The 21,265-nt window shown below is 43.7% G+C and overlaps 1 protein-coding gene across 14 annotated transcripts in view; it reads left to right on the top strand.

The window, feature by feature from the left end:
- PPFIA1 (PTPRF interacting protein alpha 1) overlaps positions 1–20,938 on the top strand; it is a 250,246-nt gene extending 229,308 nt beyond the window's left edge. For all 14 annotated transcript variants that reach the window (XM_082270052.1, XM_082270051.1, XM_082270050.1 and 11 more), the window contains 5 exons: positions 6,886–7,061; positions 7,147–7,215; positions 10,740–10,905; positions 13,767–13,837; positions 20,049–20,938. In XM_082270052.1, the coding sequence (XP_082126178.1) occupies positions 6,886–7,061; positions 7,147–7,215; positions 10,740–10,905; positions 13,767–13,825 (470 nt within the window). In that variant the 3' untranslated portion in view covers positions 13,826–13,837; positions 20,049–20,938. The remainder of the gene's footprint in view (positions 1–6,885; positions 7,062–7,146; positions 7,216–10,739; positions 10,906–13,766; positions 13,838–20,048) is intronic.
- The last annotated feature ends 327 nt before the right edge of the window (positions 20,939–21,265 follow it).

Raw genomic sequence — 21,265 nt, 5'->3', positions numbered from 1 at the left:
AATTTCAACTCAAACCACATATATAAGACCCATGATAACGATTAAACAAAATGCTGAGTCCGGTGTGGTTGTACGGTGAGTCTGGTTAGGGCAGACCACACTGGGCTTCTCTGTCACCCTATGCCTCTAATAGACACAGGGCGACTTACACATAAGAGGAACCTGAATGCCGAAAAGAGTTTCCCGACCTCTCAAAGGTAAGCGGAGTTCCGCAGGCCCCTCGCCCAAAGTGACTCCCGTCACAATATGGACTCAAATGCCAGCAGTAATCAAACAAGCATAAAGGTAGAATATTTCCAGGATGATGGTCAAAAGGATAATCTCTTAGGTTCTGACACCATATCACTCCAAGTGATTGGCCCTCTTACTCGATCATGAAGTCCAGCGATCAAAAAAACAGCCTCCACAGTGTAAAACCTATTGTAAAACCATCTCTTATAAAGTCAAGTACTAAACATGTCGTGGTGTCTCCTTTAGTGGATATGTGGTCTCTCATATCTACTATTGGAATGGATCTGCTCTAGCTCTCTTTACCAGGACTTACACATTTGCGGCTTCATATCTACAGCTCCATATATGTTGACTTTTGCACATTTTTATTTTGATTTTTTTGCACATATTTACTCATTTGTACTTTATATTTGTCACATTATTATTATTATTATTATTATACAGGATTTATATAGCGCCGACAGTTTGCGCAGCGCTTTACAATATGAGGGAAGACAATACAGTTACAATACAATTCAATACAGGAGGATTTAGAGGGCCCTGCTCGTTAGAGCTTACAATCTAGAAATGGTATTATGTAACCTCTTTTTCTTTATCGTATATCACGAGACACAGAGCAGGGCATAATAATGACCATTTGGGTTTTACATAGGTCACTGGACCCTGGCAGGACAGGATAGACAGGAAGTTCCCCCTATATAACCCCTCCCATACAGGAACCTCAGTTTTTTTCGCCATTGTCTTGAAGGTGATGGTCATGGCTGTTTAAAAGCTCTTCAACCTAAATGATGTCCCAGTAAAGGGGCGTCGTGATCGGATTATTTCGGATGGCTAAGCGCTAAAAGGATGGTACCCGAGGAGCCTCGGAAGGAAAGGAACAAGGTCTTGCCTGTAATGTGACCCGCTGAGTGCTGAACCCTTAAAATTGGAACCCTAGTTATTATTCCCAAGGCGGTTTCCAGCAGGGTACTGTACAGGTCCAAGGCTGCGGACCCCAATTAAAAAGGGGCACCCAGGCCTTGAAGGTCCAGAGATGAGTGCCCTCCGTGATGAGTGGGAAATGGGATAGATCTCCCCCTCCTGATTCTGGGTCCAGGAGGGATACGGCTTTGCACCTGGACACGCAGGCCCCGAGGGGGGGACCCCTGGGTAAGAGCCAGAGTGGGTAGAGGATATTGAGGAAGTAGCTGTGAATTACCTGGAAGAGGGGCAGACTGGAGATTCCTCTTCAGAGAAGTCGGGCTCTAAGGAGCCATTTTCAGCCTCCCTCTCAGGTTGCTGATTCAGTCTCTTACCGAAATAGTCCGGGCTGGTTTTAAATTGCCTCCATTAGAGGTGTCAGAAGCCTCCTCCTCTTTATTGGGCTCCTTATGCCCTCAGCAGAGTTCCCAGTCTTTCCCTTTACACCCTCTCCTGGAACAGCTGGTGTATGTGCAATGGGATCACCCAGATAGGGTGTTTATACCTCCAAAAAGGTTTTCCTTGCTATATCCTATGGAGGAAAAGTTCAAAAGAAAGTGATGTATGCCTTTGGTAGACGCTGCTATTCTGTGAATAAAAATTTTACCTGTCCGGTTGACATTGCCCAGGCGTTTAAGGTCTCAGCGGATAAAAAGTTGGAGTCCTTACTAAAAGCCTAATTTGCCATTGCCAGGTCGGTGGTTCAGTTGCCAGTAGCGGCAATAGGAATTTGCCAGTACTTAAAAGATCGTTTTAAGAGGTTGGCTAGGAACCTATTGCAAAACACGACCTGCGAGGAAGCTCCGCCAATTCCTCAGTAGTTTCCCCTTTAGTAGGTCTCAAGGGGAAACTACTGAGGAATTGGCGGAGCTTCCTCGCGCCTTGTGTTTTGCAACAGATGCTCTCAAGGATTCCATTTAACAGGTGTCTCGCTGTGCACTTCTTTCATGAACACATGCGCAGAGTCTTGTGGCTGAAGAATTGGTTGGCGGAATTGCCGTGTAAGAAGTTACTGACGGGATTCCCATTCCATGGGGAACGTCTATTTTGGTGAGGATCTGGATGAATATGTCCAAAAGATTTCAGGTGGAAAGAGTGCACTGTTGCCTTTTAAAAGAATGAATATAAAAGAAGAAAATGGTCGCACACCACCACGGATTCACATAAGTGGTACAAGGTACAGCAGGGTAGGACAGTAGACGCGTTTCACACGGCTGCTACGTGCTTGTTCACTAACTAAAGAAGGAATAAGCATCTATCTTTTAAGGTCCCTAGTGTTCCTGTGCCTCCTAATATGTCGTCTTCCAAACAGTTTTGACAGCCTCAGCCTAGAGGGTTCAATGTCGGGGTCAGAAAAAACCCTGGGTCCAGAGGCCTGCCGAGAAAGGCTCCGAGTCTGCTTTATGATGGGGTGCCCCCACTCACACGGGTGGGGGGAAGGCTTCTACAATTCTCAGAGGCTTGGGAAAAGGTAGTACAGAACAGATGGATCTTGTCCACGGTGGCTCAGGGCTACAAGATAGTTTTGGGAGTTCCTCCCTCTCGGTTTCTAGGTTCAAATGTTCCCACAAGTCCAGTGAAAAGGAAATCCTTGTTCCAGGCCCTGGAAAGCTTGTGGGCACAGGGCGTGATTGTGGAGATTCCGACCAGCAAAAGGTTCATGGGTTTTCACTCCAATCTATTTACGGTGCCAAAACCAAACGGCGAGGTGAGACCCATTCTGGATCTCAAAGCTCTGAAACAGTTCTTGCTTATTCAGTCTTTCCGCATGGAGTCAATTCGTTCAGTGGTAGCTTCTCTGAAGGAAGGTTGACTATTGGCATCCATAGATATCAAAGATGCATACCTGAATGTGCACATTTTCGGGCCTCATCAAAAGTTTCTGCGTTTCGCAGTGGGGCGATGTCCTTTTCAGTTTGTGGCCTTGCCATTTGGCCTAGCTATGGCTCCACGGGTGTTTGCAAAGGTCTTAGCCCCAGTGTTGGCATTCTTAAGGTCTGAAGGGATCTCAATAGTGTGATATCTAGATCTATTACTTAAAATGATCAGGCCCAGGGCTAACACGGAATGTGACCCTGACAGTCCAGTTCTTGGAAGACCTGGGTTGGATTCTAAACCTAGAAAAAAAAATCAGCATTGCGGCCAGTTCAGGTTCTAGAATATCTGGGCCTGATTCTGGACGCAGTTTAGGCAAGAGTTTTTTTTGCCTCCAGCAAAACTCCCGGCCATAAGAGGTCTGGTCTGGTTCATAAGAGGGAGGAAAGATCCCTCTATACGGCCATGCATGAGATTGCTGGGCAAGATAGTCCCCTCATTCGAGGCAATCCCTTATGCGCAGTTTCATTCCAGGTCCGTTCCAGAACAGCATTCTGTCCGCTTGGAAGCTCCAATCGTTGGATTATCCAATGGTTCTTTCCCCAAAGGGGAGGCAGGATCTCATGTGGTTGATACCCAACAATTTAGGGAAGGGAAAGTCTTTTTCTACCAATAATCTGGAAGGTAGTGACCACGGACACCAACCTATTGGGCTAGGGGGCTATTCTGGAGGAAATATCTGTCCAAGGAAAGTGGTCTTGGGTGGAAAAGCTCTTCATCAACATCTTGGAGATCCGGGCAGCTCGGTTGGCACTTGTATTTTGGACTGCCAGGCTAGGCTGCAGGATTGTCCTGTCAGGATTCAGTCTGACAATGGCTTATATCAACCACCAGGGGGGGGGGGGGGGCACCAGGAGCCAGGCAGCCCAGAAAAAGGTGAACTTCATTCTAGCATTGGCAGAGAAACACGTACCGTTTCTGTCAGCAGTATTTATCCCGGGGGTGGACAACTGGCAGACATTCTAAGTTTCCAGGGGAATGGTCCCTACATCCGGAAGTATTTCAAATGATTTGCCAACGTTTGGGTACCCCAGACTTAGATCTATTGACATCCAGATTCAACAACAAGCTGGACAAGTTTGTATCCAGAACCAGGGATCCAATCACTATCGAAACAGATGATTTAGTGAGTTAGTTGGCATCGGTTCTTCCTGATCTATGCCTTTCCTCCGGTCCAACTTCTGCCACGGCTGCTGCGCAAAATACAGGTGGAGGGGAGACTGGTGATCCTGGTGGCTCCGGCCTGGCCCAGGAGACCTTGGTAGGCAGCAATTGTAAAATTGGCAGTAGGGGAGCCATGGTAACTTCCATGCGGTCCAGACCTACTTTCCCAAGGTCCTATATTCCATCCTGCTTTACGGTTGCTGAATTTGACCGTCTGGCTGTTGAGACCAGAATCTTGAAGGATCGAGGGATTTCTGGTCTTGCTCTAGCTACATTTATAATCCCTAGGAAGCCCGTCTCTATAAAAATCTACTATAGAGTCTGAAAATCTTACACCTCTTGCTGTGAGCCCAAAAGATGGCATCCTCGCAATTATGTTGTTGGAAGAATTCTTGCCTTTCGGCAATTAGGAGTGGAATTGAAGTTGCCATTAGGAACTATTAAGGGGCAGATCTTGGCCTTATTAGTTTTCTTTCAGAGACTGATAGCGAGACACTCGTTGGTGCGAGCATTTCTGCAAGGTGTGATTCGCATGGTTCCGCCAGACAAGCTGCCCTCATGCCCTTGGGATAAATCTTGTGCTGTCTGGGTTACAGAGGGTGTCAGAATTAGCAGCCCTTTCTTGCAAGGAGCCATTTTTGGTCCAGCACCAGCTCAGAGTGGTCTTGCGTCCCCATCAGCCTTTTTGCCCAGTTTTCATCTAAACCGGGATATCGCTCTGCCTTCCTTTTTTCCGAATCCTTGGACCATAGAAGAAAAATTATTACATTCTCTCGACGTAGTACGGGCAGTCAAGGTCTATTTGAAAGCGTCGGCACTATTTCGGCGCACTGATGCTTTTTTTGTCCTACCAGAAGGGTCTTAAAGGCCAGGTCATTGTTCAGGCGTATGGTTTAACCAGGAGGATAAGTGCTTCATGGGCAGTGCATCAAGTGTCTATGGCTCAGATTTGTAAGGCTGCTACTTGGTCTTCAGTTCATACATTCATAGGTTCTACCAGGTGGATGTTAGAGCTTGAGAAGGGGCTTAATTTGGATATAGCATGCTACAAGCAGCAGTATAGATCATTTCTTTTGTCCGAGGGCGGTCTTGGGATTTCTGTGTTCCCTCCCCTCAAGGGCATTGCTTTAGGACATGCCAGATAGTCATTATTATGGCCTGCTCTGTGTCCCATGATGTATGAAAAATAAATTGGATTTTTCCTACAACTTACCTGTAAAATCCTTTAATTGGAGTACATCACGGGACACAGAGGTCCCTCCCCTCTTTTCTGGGATCTTCATTGCTTGCTACAAAAACTGAGGTTCTTCTTGTGTGGGAGGGGTTATATAGGGGGAACCTCCTGTCTATTGGTTTGCCAGTGTCCACCTATAGGTGACGTAAAACCCAGATAGTCACTAATATGGCCTGCACTGTGTCCCGTGATGTACTCCAAGAAAAGGATTTTACAGGTAAGTTGCAGGAAAAATCCAATTTTTTTTTTTTTTTTGTATATATACTTTTATTTTGTATATTCATTCACAGGATTGAAGTTTATATCACATTTAGCGCAGCACTTATTATATTTTGATTGATAAACAATATCCTGTCAGGTTATAGTGCTAGAAGCTGTATTTGAATGCCTTTGGTGCAGTAAATTTGTATAGAAATTTCAATAAAGCTAAATGATGCTGGATATCCTTCCAGCCTGGAAATGTGTTTTCTATTTCACTTGCTGCAGCTATCAATGCACGCTGTGAGTAAGCATATTAAATCAGACTTGCCCCCCCCCCCCCCCCCCCCCCCCGCCTTACCTGTATTGCTGGATTATCTAGAGAACACGTATTCACCCACACAGCGAATACAGAATTATCCTGCTGCGATCCACTGTTCAAGTGACATAACCCAGGTCCAGCACCATCATCTTGGTCTTCTTCAGCTGACAGCCTTTTCTGGGCTCAGACAGCCAGCTCCTGATAACCCTCTGGCCACTCTGTGTTCCTGAACCTGTAGCCTCCTGGAAAATGTGATCTCAGGAGGCTGCAGGACCAAGGACACCTCATTTTGACCTAGGACAGAATAGCAGAGTGGGTCAGGCCAGAGTATAGATGTATTTAAAAAAGAAAAATGAAACTTAAAGCCAAAAACTGCTTTATGAATGCAGAGGGTTCTAACCGTTTTGGGAATTGGGGCTCTATCACGTGGGCGTTCTTAAGCGTACGCCTGCACAAAGGCCGTGTCTGCCTGCAGAAGCTGCATGGACACAATCATGCTGGGGACTTGCACACACCCACATGGATGTCAAATTGGGGGTGGTGACTGTGTCCATGCGGTTGCTGTGTTTCAATTGACATGAATGGCCTACCCAGGGAAGCACTGCACAAAGGCAACAAACGCATATGCTTCAGTATGCCTGTGTAAACAGGGCCTTAAGCTTCGCATAAGGTACAAAAGAAATGCCTGAAGGTTAAGCGTAGACTGAGAGTAAGGCTGGAGTTCAGCTTTGTGTCTTATAAAATTACACACTGACATTTAAATCAGACACACAATAGTACCACATAAAATAAGATATTTTAACAAATAATGCAAGTTATTCTCTGTTTTAATTTTTTGGTGGTGGCGTTTTGTCGTTCAGTTAATTCTAGTATTTAAATTTTAGTATCTGTTTCTTTTCAGATGCCCTTGTCTGGAGCAATGAACGCGTCATCAATTGGGTATTGTCCATTGGACTTAAAGAATATGCAAATAATCTTCTAGAAAGCGGTGTTCATGGTGCTCTGATTGCCTTAGATGAGACATTTGATCATAACACGTTGGCTTTGCTGCTACAAATCCCCACTCAGAACACACAGGTAACTGGAGTGAGATGTAAGCACTGAGGGACAGATGTGCTGCAGCAGTTTCACCAGATAATTCTTCATATCCTGTCTCTTTCAGGCACGTGCAACACTGGAGCGGGAATTTAATAATCTTCTTATAAGAGGAACTGATAGAAGATTTGATGATGTAAGACTTTGGTTTTTATGCTATGCTTATGTTGAATATATTGTGAATATCTGCCTAATTAACATGTCTTGTTAAATATTCTAGACCTTTTTTAGAAATTTGACTTTAGACTTGTATCTGCAGCTTTTAGCATATAACACATTCATAAAAATGCAGCATGGAGATTATGGTCATCATACAGGTAGTTCTTATGTATTTAAAGAAAATTTCAGGAATAAAAAAAATAAGCATACTCCCCTAGATTGCTACAGCATAGATCCTAGCTGCAGCTGTCACCTGCTGGCTCCACACCGAGTGATCAAAAAACGCTGATCACCCAGTTCTTGGTATTCAGTCAGCAGTGACGAACAGTCACTGGCTCTCTGCTCTGCCTCTCCAGCGCTCATTAGAGCGCCGAGCTGTGCAGGGGGCTGGCGTAGCTGACATAGTCTCCCAGTTACTTGCTGAGAGGTTGAGCCAACTGCCAGTAAAGGCATTTGGGTGTATCCTGACTGTAAAGTCATGATCTCTCCAAAGCCTTGACCAGCTGAGTGACGTCAGCCAACAGCGGGCTTTTTCAAAATGTATGTACATACACTGAACACTGATTTTGGGTTTATACAGTTTCAGGCTCTTAACCAAACATTTTATTTCAACTTGCACATTTTTAGGGGTGATGGCTGCATTATTTTTATTTTTTAGGCTTGCTTTCTTTCATCTTTGCCTGGTAATCCTGCCAGTAAGTTTTTTGTTTTTCAACAGAACAAGCTGTCCTGCAGATGAAGCACAAATCATTTAGCACTGACAGGAGTGCTTACATTGATCAGCTTTTATTTATCTAAAACCATTATCCAAAAAGGGTGTCTGCTAGTGCATCTAGCACTTCCCTCCCCGCAGACTGACAAAGCTGCTGTAAAAAGGTGTCTGTTGCTCCTTCATCCAGAGTGGGGGAACTCTAATACAGGAGTTGTGTTACTGGCCAGATCACCAGGTGAAAACTGAGGAGAGAAATCCTAAAAAATAAAGCTAATGCAGCCAGCACACCTAATGATTGGTAAGCTGCAATATATTACATTTTTGGTTTTCGGTTTAATACCACTTTAAATGTATGCAACTATCTTCTGGCTGTGGTATAGTATTATATTATTGTGTTGGTATAATTACTCCACTACACCAGTCCTAACTCCCTTCCCTTGGTGGCAGGCTGCAGAGAAGTACCACTGCTATCTGTGTGGAAGCAGTGATCTCTCTGCAGCAGTTTGACATATAGGATTGTTTAATATTCTCTTGTGTGCTGAGCCGGGAGCACCATTATCCTGGGTGGACCTCCTATTACATCCTCCCACTCGCCGCCTCATGTGTGTCCTAGGGACCACACAGCAACATGATCTGTTTCTTGTTGTGTCCACCTGACTTAGTGTAACATAGGTGGCTGTGCTGGGCTTGCTCTGGTACCATGCAATTGCTCTGACCAATCATAGCAATCACATGTCAGTTGTACATAATGGGTTTCATTTATAGCCATGCATTGTTTACTATTGACTATTACTCTATGATTGGTCACAGTGATTACCTGATAACGGGCAAATTCTAGCGCACCTATACCATGTGATATCAGTGGTCAATCACAACTGTCACAATTGTACAAAAATGGATGCCATTCATTAAAATTATTGCTTATAAGTAATCATCACTGTAATGAGCAATCATAGTGTAAAAAAAGCTAATCACCTCTAGAGAATAGGACAGTGTCACTATGGTCATAGTATGTAAAACAAAAAGTAAAATATACCTTGGGGTGTCTACTTTCCAAAAGGGGTCTTTTTTTTTTTGGGGGGGGGGGGTGGAGTGTGAGTGTATTTGTACTGTCCTGCCATTTAAGTGCCACCATGATTGGTCAGTTTTTAAATGTATAAACCATAGATTGTAGACTCTGACTTTTACACAGAGTAAATTATTTATCCTGACTTGAATTATTTTTACCAAAGAGATTTATTTGCTACATTTTAGAACAGAAGTTAGGAAATGCCACAAAAAGAAAGCGCCATCTCTGTCAAAAAAATTGCAAATATTTCATTTGGGTACAGTGTTGCATGACTTAGCAATTGGTATTCAAATTTTGACAGCCCTGAAATCTGAAAATCAGCCTGGACAGGAAGGGTGTGAAATTGTCCAGTATTTAAGTGGTTAAATGACATAGTAAAGCGTTTGTTACCCTAATAAAAAAGATCCAGTTCCCTTAAAGAATGTTATACAGCACAGTGTTTGTGCTGTGTAATTTGGCCCACCATATCACCTAAAAAAAAAAACCTGGCTAAACCTGCAAGTTTCTACCCTCCCCGCTGTAAACTGACCATGGTGTATCATGGCTGCTGAGCCCTGACACCGTGGTCCGTGTACTTGCCTCTGTCGTCGGCAGCTCTCTGTGCTCCTCTCCCCCCTCCCTCCCTGTCTGCTCCTCTCCCCCCTCCCTCCCTGTCTGCTCCTCTCCCCCCTCCCTCCCTCCCTGTCTACTCCTGTGTCTGTGCCTGCCCCATCCCCTCCTGCTGCTATTAAAACTTTTATTTTTCGCTATAATCCTCTGTTCTCTGATTACTAGTGCTCCTGTCTGTGTTTTATATAAAAAAAAAATGCCGCCTTTACTGTATTTCAGAGCTGCTCCCGGCGATCACGTGACCGGCCGGTTCTCTCTTCCACCTCTCCTCGCCCTGTCTGACAACGGCAAGGGAATCCCAGCCCTGCCCAGGCATCTGTCAGACGGAGAGAGCCGAGTCGTACGGTGATCGCCAGGAGCGGCTCTGAAATACAGTAAAGACGGCATTTTTTTTTATAAAACAGACACAGGAGCATTAGTAATCGGGGTACAGAGAGGATTATGTAAAGTAGTTAAAGTGGGTTAACAACCACTTTAACTATACAAAGAAATCATTTAGGCTGTGTGGGGCCCTAGTATATTCTAAAGGTGACCCTACATAGACCACAAGTCTACGGTTACATCTTCTCCTTCCTTGCTAACTGGCCATTTACAAAATGAAGTCTGGAACTGTATGTATTTTGTGAATGGTAAGAAGGAGATAGAGGCTAAGATGCAACTACAGCATATACAGCTCAGAGAGCTTGGAAGAACAGCAGAAGCCGTACTTTCACCCACATGTACACAAGAACATTTGTTGGGTGAAGAACAAAGAGTATGTTATGGCAGAGTGCTTTAAAAGAAACCGTGCTCAACTCCTTAAACTCCCGTGGCTGGAGCTGGGCTTTAAATAAACATTTTTGTCATTTCTAGTCAACTTTTTTAAATATTAAGTAATGTTTGAAAAAGTTGACTAAAAATGACAAAAAAATGTTTATTTAAAGCCCAGCTCAAGCACTTACACTTTTGTTTCTTTAGGGCTAGGTGCTGTGAATTCCTTACTTAAACTTGCCCCTCTCTATTGAAAAACCACTGATACACACAGGAGAGCAGAGTCAAAGCACATGGTTGGCTGAAGCTCATGCCACAGACAAGGGTAAGCTCCACACTGACAATACGGTCTTTGTCTTAGGATGACGATAAAAGCTTTAGAAGGGCCCCATCGTGGCGAAAGAAATTCCGACCAAAGGATGTGCGAGGAATGAGTGCCGGCTCTGCGGAGACACTACCTGCCAACTTTAGAGTCAACTCTTCAATGTCTTCTCCTTCTATGCAGCCAAAGAAAATCCAGATGGATGGTAAGACTGACCGCTTCTTGTGTGCCACAATGCATGATATAATTGTGTGCCCTTTCAGTGCATGTCTTGCTACCGCTTTGCTGATCTTTTTTTTCATAACTTTCTTTTTACACTACTATAGCTTGTTTCCTAAAAGTTCCTCTAACCTGTTTTTTTTCTGTGCAGTCTGATCAGAAGTATAAAATAAAAATAATTTTATAATTTTATTTCTTTAGGCATGTAAATATGAAATTGTATATGTTATTAGTTTGTACTTTTTTTTTTTTTTTTGTAGCCAGCAAACAGAGCTTTAAAGTAAAATTCCTGCCTAACAAGAACTAGTCTTAAAAATGCCCCCTCCTGCTGACTTACTTTGGTAAAAAGAGAGAAAAAAGTGTGTACTTGCCTATTTGTAGGCTACTCCATTTCAGCCATTCACTCCATTTCATCTGGCCCTCTGTCAGTGGTGGCTGCGAGGGAGAGGAGGCAGTTCTGACTATGACTTGGACATGGAAGCCCATAGGTGACATCACTTCAACTGGATTTCCCAACTGTTGTTGAGTACTATCTCCTCTCCTCTGTAGCCGCTTTTCACAGACACGGGGGCTCACGTGACTGGACCAGACCGGGCTTAAAATGGTTAAGTACTTTCTTTTTTAAGCATAGGTGTTAGGAGGCTGGAAGTGGATATTCTTAAGGCTACTTAGTGTTCGGCAGGAGTTCTACTTTAGGCTGGCCATACACTAGTAAACTTTTGTTCAAAATTTCTATTTTAAGAATGTTCCTTCAATTTTCTAAACTTTAGTGGGGGCAAATTAGTGTTCAACAGCAGTCAAAGGAGTACGATGGAAAGTTTTTTCAAAGGAATCTAACAATGTATGTTGTTTTGGTTTGATCATTCCTTCCAAAACCAAATGTTAAAAGCAAACAAAATTATAAACAAAATACTTTTAAATGGCATTTGACAAGTCATTGAATGTCCTGAGAATTTTCATAAAAACTCTAAAAATCTACTAGTGTATGACCAGCTTCTGTCTACGTTTTCACATGTCCTCCAGAGACGTATTTATCAGATGCTCAGTCTGATAAACATCCTGTGTCTGATAGTTCTACCTATGCTTCATCCTTAATGAGTTTCTCCCAACCGAACTACGTGCTCTGACCACCCCTATCAGCAGGAAAGAGGGATGCTCACTAGTTGCCAGATGGGGGAAAAGAGACAAAGCAACCAACTTCAGCTACAAGAGAGCTTCAAATGCACTAATCTAAAATGTAGAAACTCTAAGCAGTTCAATTATTCTGCTCAGGGATGTTCAGCAATACTGTGATACTCAGAAAAATGCCTTGAGTAGAATTCTGGTCAGACCCGGAAAAGAGAATGGCCCTGAAAAGCCATCAGTTGGTGTTCTTTATTTAGATACTTCATACTACATAAATACTTTCACTTTGAAAATCTAGTATTTCACCACCAACAGTGGCAGGACTAGTGCCCCCATTGTTGGGGGTCAGTGGCAGGACTAGTGCCCCCATTGTTGGGGGTCAGTGGCAGGACTAGTGCCCCCCATTGTTGGGGGTCAGTGGCAGGACTAGTGCCCCCATCATTGGGGGTCATTGGCAGGACTAGTGCCCCCATCGTTGGGGGTCAGTGGCAGGACTAGTGCCCCCATCGTTGGGGGTCAGTGGCAGGACTAGTGCCCCCATCGTTGGGGGTCAGTGGCAGGACTAGTGCCCCCATCGTTGGGGGTCAGTGGCAGGACTAGTGCCCCCATCGTTGGGGGTCAGTGGCAGGACTAGTGCCCCCATCGTTGGGGGTCAGTGGCAGGACTAGTGCCCCCATCGTTGGGGGTCAGTGGCAGGACTAGTGCCCCCATCGTTGGGGGTCAGTGGCAGGACTAGTGCCCCCATCGTTGGGGGTCAGTGGCAGGACTAGTGCTCCCATCGTTGGGGGTCAGTGGCAGGACTAGTGCCCCCATCGTTGGGGGTCAGTGGCAGGACTAGTGCCCCCATCGTTGGGGGTAAGTGGCAGGACTAGTGCCCTAAGGGCCAGATAAAGGCAAGCAAAGGGGGCTGCATCTGGCCCTTGGGCCACAGTTTGGAGACCACTGCTATAGATGGACATCTTTCTCTTATGGCCAGATCCAGTTTATCCACAGGGTTATGAAACCTTTCTTTAGTCTCTTTTTACATCGATTATCCCAAAATTGTTGACTAACTTAAGACTACATATATTTTTGCAAAGTTCTTCATTAAACAAAAGCTTTCCTTTTTTATAAAGCAGACTGATGCATACACAGCCAAAATACATGTATGGGAATGGTTTTGCCTGTATACAAAAAGATTTCCAATTCAGTACAGCAATTATTATGATTTATACACCTCTGCCACACTACATAGGCAGCTGGATAACGCCTATTCACTACTGTCCTTTTGCAGCTTTCAGTGTCACCTGCCAGGTTATAGGGCAGCAAATCATCAGTCTGATGTTGCTTCACTGCTCATGAAACTGAGACCATTGCTGATAATAGAATTCCTGAATAAATAATTTTACAAGATATTGTTTTGTTTGGGTCTATCAGTATGTATTCAGCATACAGCTTTAGCTCAGTTTATAGACGTTCCCAAAGGCTTTTTATTTGTTAAGCAAAATGAGCTGCACATTAGAATAATAAAGAAGTCTTTGCGTGTTGCATTATTTATAGAGAAGTAACAGGTTGACCTACATTTTATTAAAGTGTTCAGAATGTACTCTTGGAACGTTGTGTCTGAATTAGAGCGACTGGTCCTCACAAGGTCTGATGCAGTGGAGCGTGTGTATTTGTGTGCAGCATAACCTAACACTAACTGCATGTTGTGTTCTGCATGTTTTTTGTGATTATTAATAGGCAATGTGTCTGGAATACAAAGACTGGATTCAGCTACTATTAGGACATACTCCTGCTAACGTTGTCTGTTGGTGAGTTTTGGCCTACATTCCATATAATTCAAGGTATAGTTTGTGGTATCCATATACAAGGAGGTAGAAAAATTGTATATATTTGGGGGGGGGGGGGGGGGGATCTACTAAAACTGGAAACGACGTGCATGACAACAACTTGGCTTCCAACGTCCGCTTGTTATGCTTTGAAAATTAGGCTGATTGGCATGCTTCAGTTTTAGTAAATCTATACACCCCCTTTCACCCTTGTGTTTTTATAAATGCACATTCCTATCCTTTTTCTTTAAAGCGGAACTTTAGTCAGAAAATTTAAGGCCTCCTAGATCACTTCAGGTGGCCCCTTTTGCAGGTATAGCGATGTAAAACATTAAAAATACAGTGGGGGGGGGGAAAAATGTTTTGATTCCCTGCAGATTTTGTAAGTTTGCCCACTTACAAAAAAAAATGAAGGGTCTATAATTTTTATCATAGGTGTATTTTAAATGATAGAGATAGACTATCATCCAAAAATGCAGAAAAAAAAAAACGCATGATACAAATATTATAAATATAGTTGCAGTTCAGTGAGTGTAAAAAGTATTTGATCTTCAAGCAAAACATGACTTAGTGGAAGAACCCGTGTTGGTCGAGCACAGAAGTAAGACATTTCTTGTAGTTGATTACCAGGTTTGCACACATCCCAGGAAGAATTTTGGTCAACTCTTCTTTACAGATCTTCTCTAAATCCTTAGGGTTTCTTGGCTGTCGCTTGGCAACTCGAGGCTTTAGCTCTCTCCATTAAGGATTAAGGTCTGGAGAGTGGCTAGGCCACTTCACGACCTTAATGTCCTTCTTCTGGAGCCACTCCTTTGTAGCCTTGGCGATATGTTTTGGGTCATTGTCATGCTGGAAGACCCATCCATGACCCATCTTCAGTGTTCTGGCTGAGGGAAGAAAGTTCTCATCCAAGATTACGTGGCCCCTCATTATTGAAAAGTCAGCTTGTACCTTTAGTAGAGAAACAGCCCTAAAGCATAATGTTTCCACCTCCAGGCTTGACTGTAGGAGTGGTGTTCTTAGGGTCATAGTCGGTGTTTTTCCTCCTCCAAACACGGTGAGTTGAGTTAATGCCAAAGAGCGCAATTTTGGTCTCATCTGACCACAGCACTTTCTCCCAATCCTTCTCTGAATGATTTAGATGTTCTTTGGCAGACTTCAGATAAGTCTGTACATGTGCCTTCTTGAGGAGGGGGACCTTGTGGGCGCTGCAGGATTTTGACCTATGGCGGTGTATTGTATTACCAATGGTTTGGTAACTGTGGTCCCAACTACCTTGAGATCATTCACAAGCTCCTCCTGTGTAGTTCTGGGCTGATCCCTCACTTTACTTATGATCTTCCTTGCCTCCTAAGGCAAAATATTGTATGAAGCTCCAGACCGAGGGTGATTGATGATTATTTTGTATTTCTCTGTCGCTCATTGACAGACGCAGTCCTCTTTGATTAATATCAAATTGGGTTATACTGCCCTCTACAGGAGTAGGACACTAGGCAGAAAAAACGTTCTGGCCCCACCTTAGGGGCAGTCCCAGAGGGTATATCCTCTCTCTCTCTCTGCTACAGGATATCAGTTTTTTTCTGTCTAGTCAGGAGTAAGGACCTAAGTTCCTTGCTGGGATCTTTGGTCCTGGCAAGATTTTTTAGATAAATTCTTTTTAGTTAGCTTTTTTTTCTCCAGTTATTCCTGTGAGATCTTCAAGCAAATATGCCGGATCTGGGCGACGGGCTGGATATTGAGGTCCAGTGGTCACCCCAGCCGGCCTACAAGCGCGTGCAGATTCCAGCTTCGCGCTGGATCGGCCGCCACACATTTAAACAATTATGCTGGAGCTGGGCGACGGGCTGGATGTTGAGATCCAGTGGTCACCCCAGTCAGCTTACGAGCGTGTGCAGGCCCTAGCTCCGCGCTGGGTCGGCCTGCGACATAGTCCCGCTGGACGGGGACTGGCCCTGCAAGTTAAACGTCTCGCCAGGACACCTACGACCAGTCGGAAACTGAGTCACGGCGTCTGTATTGGTCGACAGCCCCCCACTTCGTTAGAGGGGGGTTCTGTTAGGAGTGGGTGCCCGCCGGTTCCGGTATGGTGAGTAGAATGATCCCCCTCTCCCCTGTCGGGTTTTGGTGGATACAGGCCCCTCTGTGGATGGTCGGACCCTCTTGATCCTAGGGTTCCCCCTCTATCCTATGACATGTTTCACAGATCTCCCTCTTGATAGTGTGATTTGGCTGTCGGTTCTTCAGAAACCTCCCTTTGAAAATATCAGGGAGATTCCCTTGCTTACTTTATCCCAGAAGGTGGCCTTCTTGGTGGCTATCACTTCTGCACGCAGGGTGTCAGAACTGGCCGCATTATCCGGTCGTTCCCCATATCTGGTGGTTCATAGGGATGAGGTTGTTCTTCGTTCGAATCCATCCTTCCTTCCTAAGGTGGTTTCAGAGTTTCATTTGAATGAGGACATTGTATTGCCTTCCCTGTGTCCTAAGCCCAGTCATCCTCGGGAATTCGCGTTGCATTCCTTGGATGTGGTTCGGGCGATCAGGGTATACTTGTATGCTACGGATTCATTTCGTAAGACGGATTCACTTTTTGTGATCACGGATGGCCCTAAGAAGGGGTTGCCTGTATCTGCCGCGACTATCTCCAAATGGATCAGACAGACGGTGGTACAGGCTTATTCTATTAAGGGTCGGGAGCCTCCGTTCCCTGTTAAGGCGCACTCCACTCGGGGCGCTTAGTGCTTCATGGGCCTTTCGCCATCAGGCGTCAGTGCTTCAGGTTTGCAAGGCAGCTACATGGTCGTCGGTGCATACCTTTGCAAAATTTTATAAGGTTGATGTGATGGCATCGGCGGATGCCTCTTTTGGCCGCAAGGTTCTGCAGGCCGCTGTTTGAGGAGACCGGTGGTCTACCTCGAGGGTTTTTTTCTGTTGGGTTTTCAGTTGAGTCTCATCCTTTTGTCTGATGAGCCTTTAAGACTTCTAGTTGGCACCGGTTGGGCCTTCTGGATTGGATTTTGATTTCCGTTAATCCCACCCCTCATTTGTGGCACTGCTTTGGGACGTCCCAATTTGATATTAATCAAAGAGGACTGCGTCTGTCAATGAGCGACAGAGAAAAATTGATTTTTGTAAGAACTTACCGTAAAATCCTTTTCTCTTAAGCTCATTGACAGACGCAGTACCCGCCCCTCTATTTTTGAGTTGGGTTGGGCTAAATTCTCTGACACTGCTTTGTGACATAACTGACATCCTGTAGCAGAGAGAGAGAGGATATACCCTCTGGGACTGCCCCTAAGGTGGGGCCAGAACGTTTTCTTCTGCCTAGTGTCCTACTCCTGTAGAGGGCAGTATAACCCAATTTGATATTAATCAAAGAGGACTGTGTCTGTCAATGAGCTTAAGAGAAAAGGATTTTACAAAAATCAATTTTTCTTCCATTTGCACTTAATAGCTCCCACAGTTGTCTCCTTGGTCTTGTAGCCCATTTCAGCCTTGTGCGGGTCTACAATCTTGTCCCTGTTGTCCTTTGACAGCTCTTTGGTCTTGTCCATGATGGTGAGGCTTGAATGGAAGGAGATTCTGCCGACAGGTGTCTTTTATACACATAGCGAGTTTTTTGTTAGGAGCACCTTCTTAAATTGACAGGACTAATCTGTTTACCCAGGGCTTTTTTTTCTCAGAGAACAGGTACAGTAACACACCCCCTTCTCATTCAACCTTTGTCTCTCTGACCTCTAGCTCTGAGCACCATCCCTTGGTTCCACCCCCTATCCACTCCCAGTACTGCCCCTTTTAGAGAATACAGTACTTGCGGTACTAAGTAATTTGTGTGGAATTTAATGATAACAAAGACAGTACAACAGATACCCTGCAGTGAACAGCAAATTAACCCCCCCCCCCCCGCAACAAACTACCACCCCAGCATTAGTAGACCTCTCTCTCAAGAATTGACCCCCCAGCAACATAGGACCCCCACCAGCAAGCAATAGACCCCTGCACACAAAAATGGATCCCCCAGCAGCCAGCATCAATAGATCCTCCAGCACACCCATTACATATATTCAGCCTTCCAGCTGAAAAAGACTTGTGTGTACCACATGAGCACATACTGTAGCCAGTCTGTGGGCGCCAGAATTATTGTTGATTGGTAGGGGATCAAATATTTATTTTACTCACTGAACTGGAACTCAATTTATAACATTTGTATCATCTGTTTTCTGGGTTTTTGATTGATATTCTGTCTCTATGATTTAAAATAAACCTATGATAAAAATTATAGACTCTTCATTTCTTTGTAAGTGGGAAAACTTACAAAATCTGCAGGGGATCAAATAATAATTTTCCCAATTGTAAGTGCCTATTCTATTTATCAGTTGCTCTCTATTTTTAGGCATTGTGCCGAATTTGTAGAGGCCAATCTGCTGACAGCCTAAAGATTAACTGCTGTTCAGGAGCTCTGGGCTTCAGCAGAATTGCAGCCTCCAGCAAGAAGGAACAAGAACAATGCTGGAGGCAATTTACAGCACACACTCATTTTGGTAGCATAATTACAAATATGACATGTACGTTTCTTGCTAAAGAAAATTTTTTTTTTTATTAAGTTGTTATGGGTAAAGTGCCACGTTAAGTGATCCCATGAACCATTTTAAATGTTAATAGGCAAACCATATACAATGCCTATAGTTACCACCTCTCAGGGGATAGGCATATAGTGCCACATCCCAGAAAATCTAGAAACACCAATTGGAGGATCACCTTCCAATATATTGGGACTTTTGAGGCACCATATATTGTATGCTGTCTAAAAAGTCCCTATATATTGGAAGGTGATCCTTTAATTGGTGTTTATCAACAGGTTGCCTAGTAATATATTTGCTGTTCAAGAGAGCCTCTAGTATACTCTGCACCGAGCCTGGTTTTAAATACAAGGTGCTCCATTACCCTGACTTTGAGGTGAAGGGCTACCCATTGAAAGTCTGCATTTTGGCCACTGATGATTTATCTCCAAACAGGATGGGGGGCAAGTGGGTTTTGGCTCAAGCAGCAGGGCTTTCCTTAGTAACATAGTGGAATCATTGTGGGGGCTGCAATCTTCTATTTACCTGTAGGAGGGGCTGAAGATAAATGTAAGATTGCAATGCTCAACTGTGTGAGAATCGGGCAGCCTCTGGTTTCCTCTTTACGATCTATTTCATTTGGGAAGGAATAAATAATAGTTCTTGAAGTGCATGTCAAACCAAAAACGTTTCCATGTTGTGAATATAATGGGTAAAGATTAGAACTGTCGGTTTTTACTGCTATCCGGGGCTCAGTTAAAAAGATTTACCTTCACTTCCTGTTCTGCTACAAATTGGTTTCACCAGACAGGAAGTGAGGGAAAACCCGCAACAGGAACACAGACAGAAATAAACATCTGACAGAACTTGTAGCCTTCCCCCTCCTTTTTTTTTCCCAATCTTTTTATTTAATCAAAAGACGTTCAAATACTTAAAACAAAATAAACCGAAAAAGAGAGCAGCTGCACCCTCGCCTCTTACAACATCAAACAATCATACTGGTCATTGCCTATTACGAAAAAAAAATACAGCCTTTCCCCTACTTCACTAAGGAAAATCATTTTCTTTCTCCTCTGTTGAGGGACACAGGAATTCTGATATGGTCGGGTTAACTGCAGCATACAGGAGGATTGGACACTGGCAAACAAAAAAAGACAAGGCCAGTCCGAGATGCCCTTCCTCCACCCATCATGCTTCAGTGTTTTACTTCTGTCCTAGGAGAGTGGACACATTTTCTCCAGCTCTCTTTGGAAAAGTCTAACCTATCTTTCCTAGTCATTTTTATTTATTTTTTTTTTCTTCCCATTGGATTCTCTCCAACTTCAGTCAAGATTTCTCATTACGTTGTTGCTTGAGCTGGTGTCTACATAGCAGCTATCCAGATTTGCCTTTCCAAAGCCTTCTGTCTGTGTTGCCATTTGAGAATTCCCCTAATTTCCTTTCTGGTAAAACTTTGTCAGCAGATTGGAGAAAACAAAGCCCCGAAAAGCAGTAAGAGCCCCACAGGGGTTCTTATCCTTCCCAATACTATCTAAACCTAAAACTGTTTTGGCTGGACATACACTTTCACTCAAGGAAATATCCTTTAAATCATTCCTTCTGAATGTACTCATTTGTTTTCTTCCTCCTTGCAGTTTATCCACATTACTTCTACAGATGAATATGCAACACGTGAATTCATCTTGATTCTACATTTCCAGACCTGGCCGGCTTCCCTGTACGAATCGCGCTGTTCAGACACTTTGAAATATTTTAATACAGAGTTTTTAATTATCAAGTAAAAAATTATAGATAGAACAGATATTTTAGAATTTTACCGTTTGTTATTTCTGTTCACCTCTGTGACAAAGAGAAGAAGAAAAAAAGATAACTTTTATGTAGCTAATTTTCCATGTACGTTCAGTCCTTTGTATCCTTGTTCATCCTTATGTTTGTGGTTTTTTGTTTTTTTTTTTTACCCATACCCACTCTTCCCTTTTGAATGTACTGTAACTCCAGTTAGTCCCTGCCGGTCACCAGGGGGCTTTGTAAATGATTCTAGCATTGTAATTTATGGGTATATTTCATAACCAACCTGACTGAGAAAGATTTGTATTTTTAATTGTATTTGTACAGTCTTAGAACATCAAAATGTGTATTTTGTCAGTTGTATTACCTGGTATAATGTTGCAGATCTTCCCATCCTTAAACAATCCTTAGAATACATTTACCAAGTCAAAATCACAGTATTGCAACTCCACCTACTCCTAGTTTTGGGTGGAGAGTATAGCAGTGTTCTGCCTTTACTGCGACAGGCTGAGATAGTCTTTCTACCCTAGTTACTGGGGAGAATTCAATAAAGCTGCTGTGCCACTTTTCTGGCATTAATCCCTCTTGGTAATGTAGTGCGCCAGATTCATGAAGCATTTGCGAAACACTTGGTCCTGTTAGTGACCTGTGCACCAAATTCTCGTAGTTCTAAAATGCACCACTTTTAATTTGTGGAGCAATGAATTCACCAAATTCAAAATAGAATGCAGACAGTTCATAAAAACTCTTTAGGCATACAGAGAGAAAAATGGTCTTAGACGGATTTAGTGAAAGGGTCTTGCATGCATCCTAAAAAGTGGAGCAGCATTCCCCAAGTTAAAGTAGAAGTTCTAGACGGGTACATGAATTTGGTGCATTCTGCACCATTTTTAGAACATGAGACACTTTTGCAAAAATCTGTCTCTGCCAGTCTTTATGAATACAAGGGACTGTTGTCAGCCAGAGTAAATGTCTTATGTTCCCATGGAGAAACATTTACTCATTGGCTGACAAAAGTCCCTGCAATTCATAAAGGCTCACATCGGCAAATTTTGCGAAAGTG

The sequence above is a fragment of the Pelophylax lessonae genome (genome assembly GCF_965119305.1).
Source record: "Pelophylax lessonae genome assembly, chromosome: 10".
NCBI lineage: Eukaryota > Metazoa > Chordata > Amphibia > Anura > Ranidae > Pelophylax > Pelophylax lessonae.
Note: the sequence above shows the minus strand (reverse complement) of the source record. Positions and strands in the feature narration are given on the sequence as shown.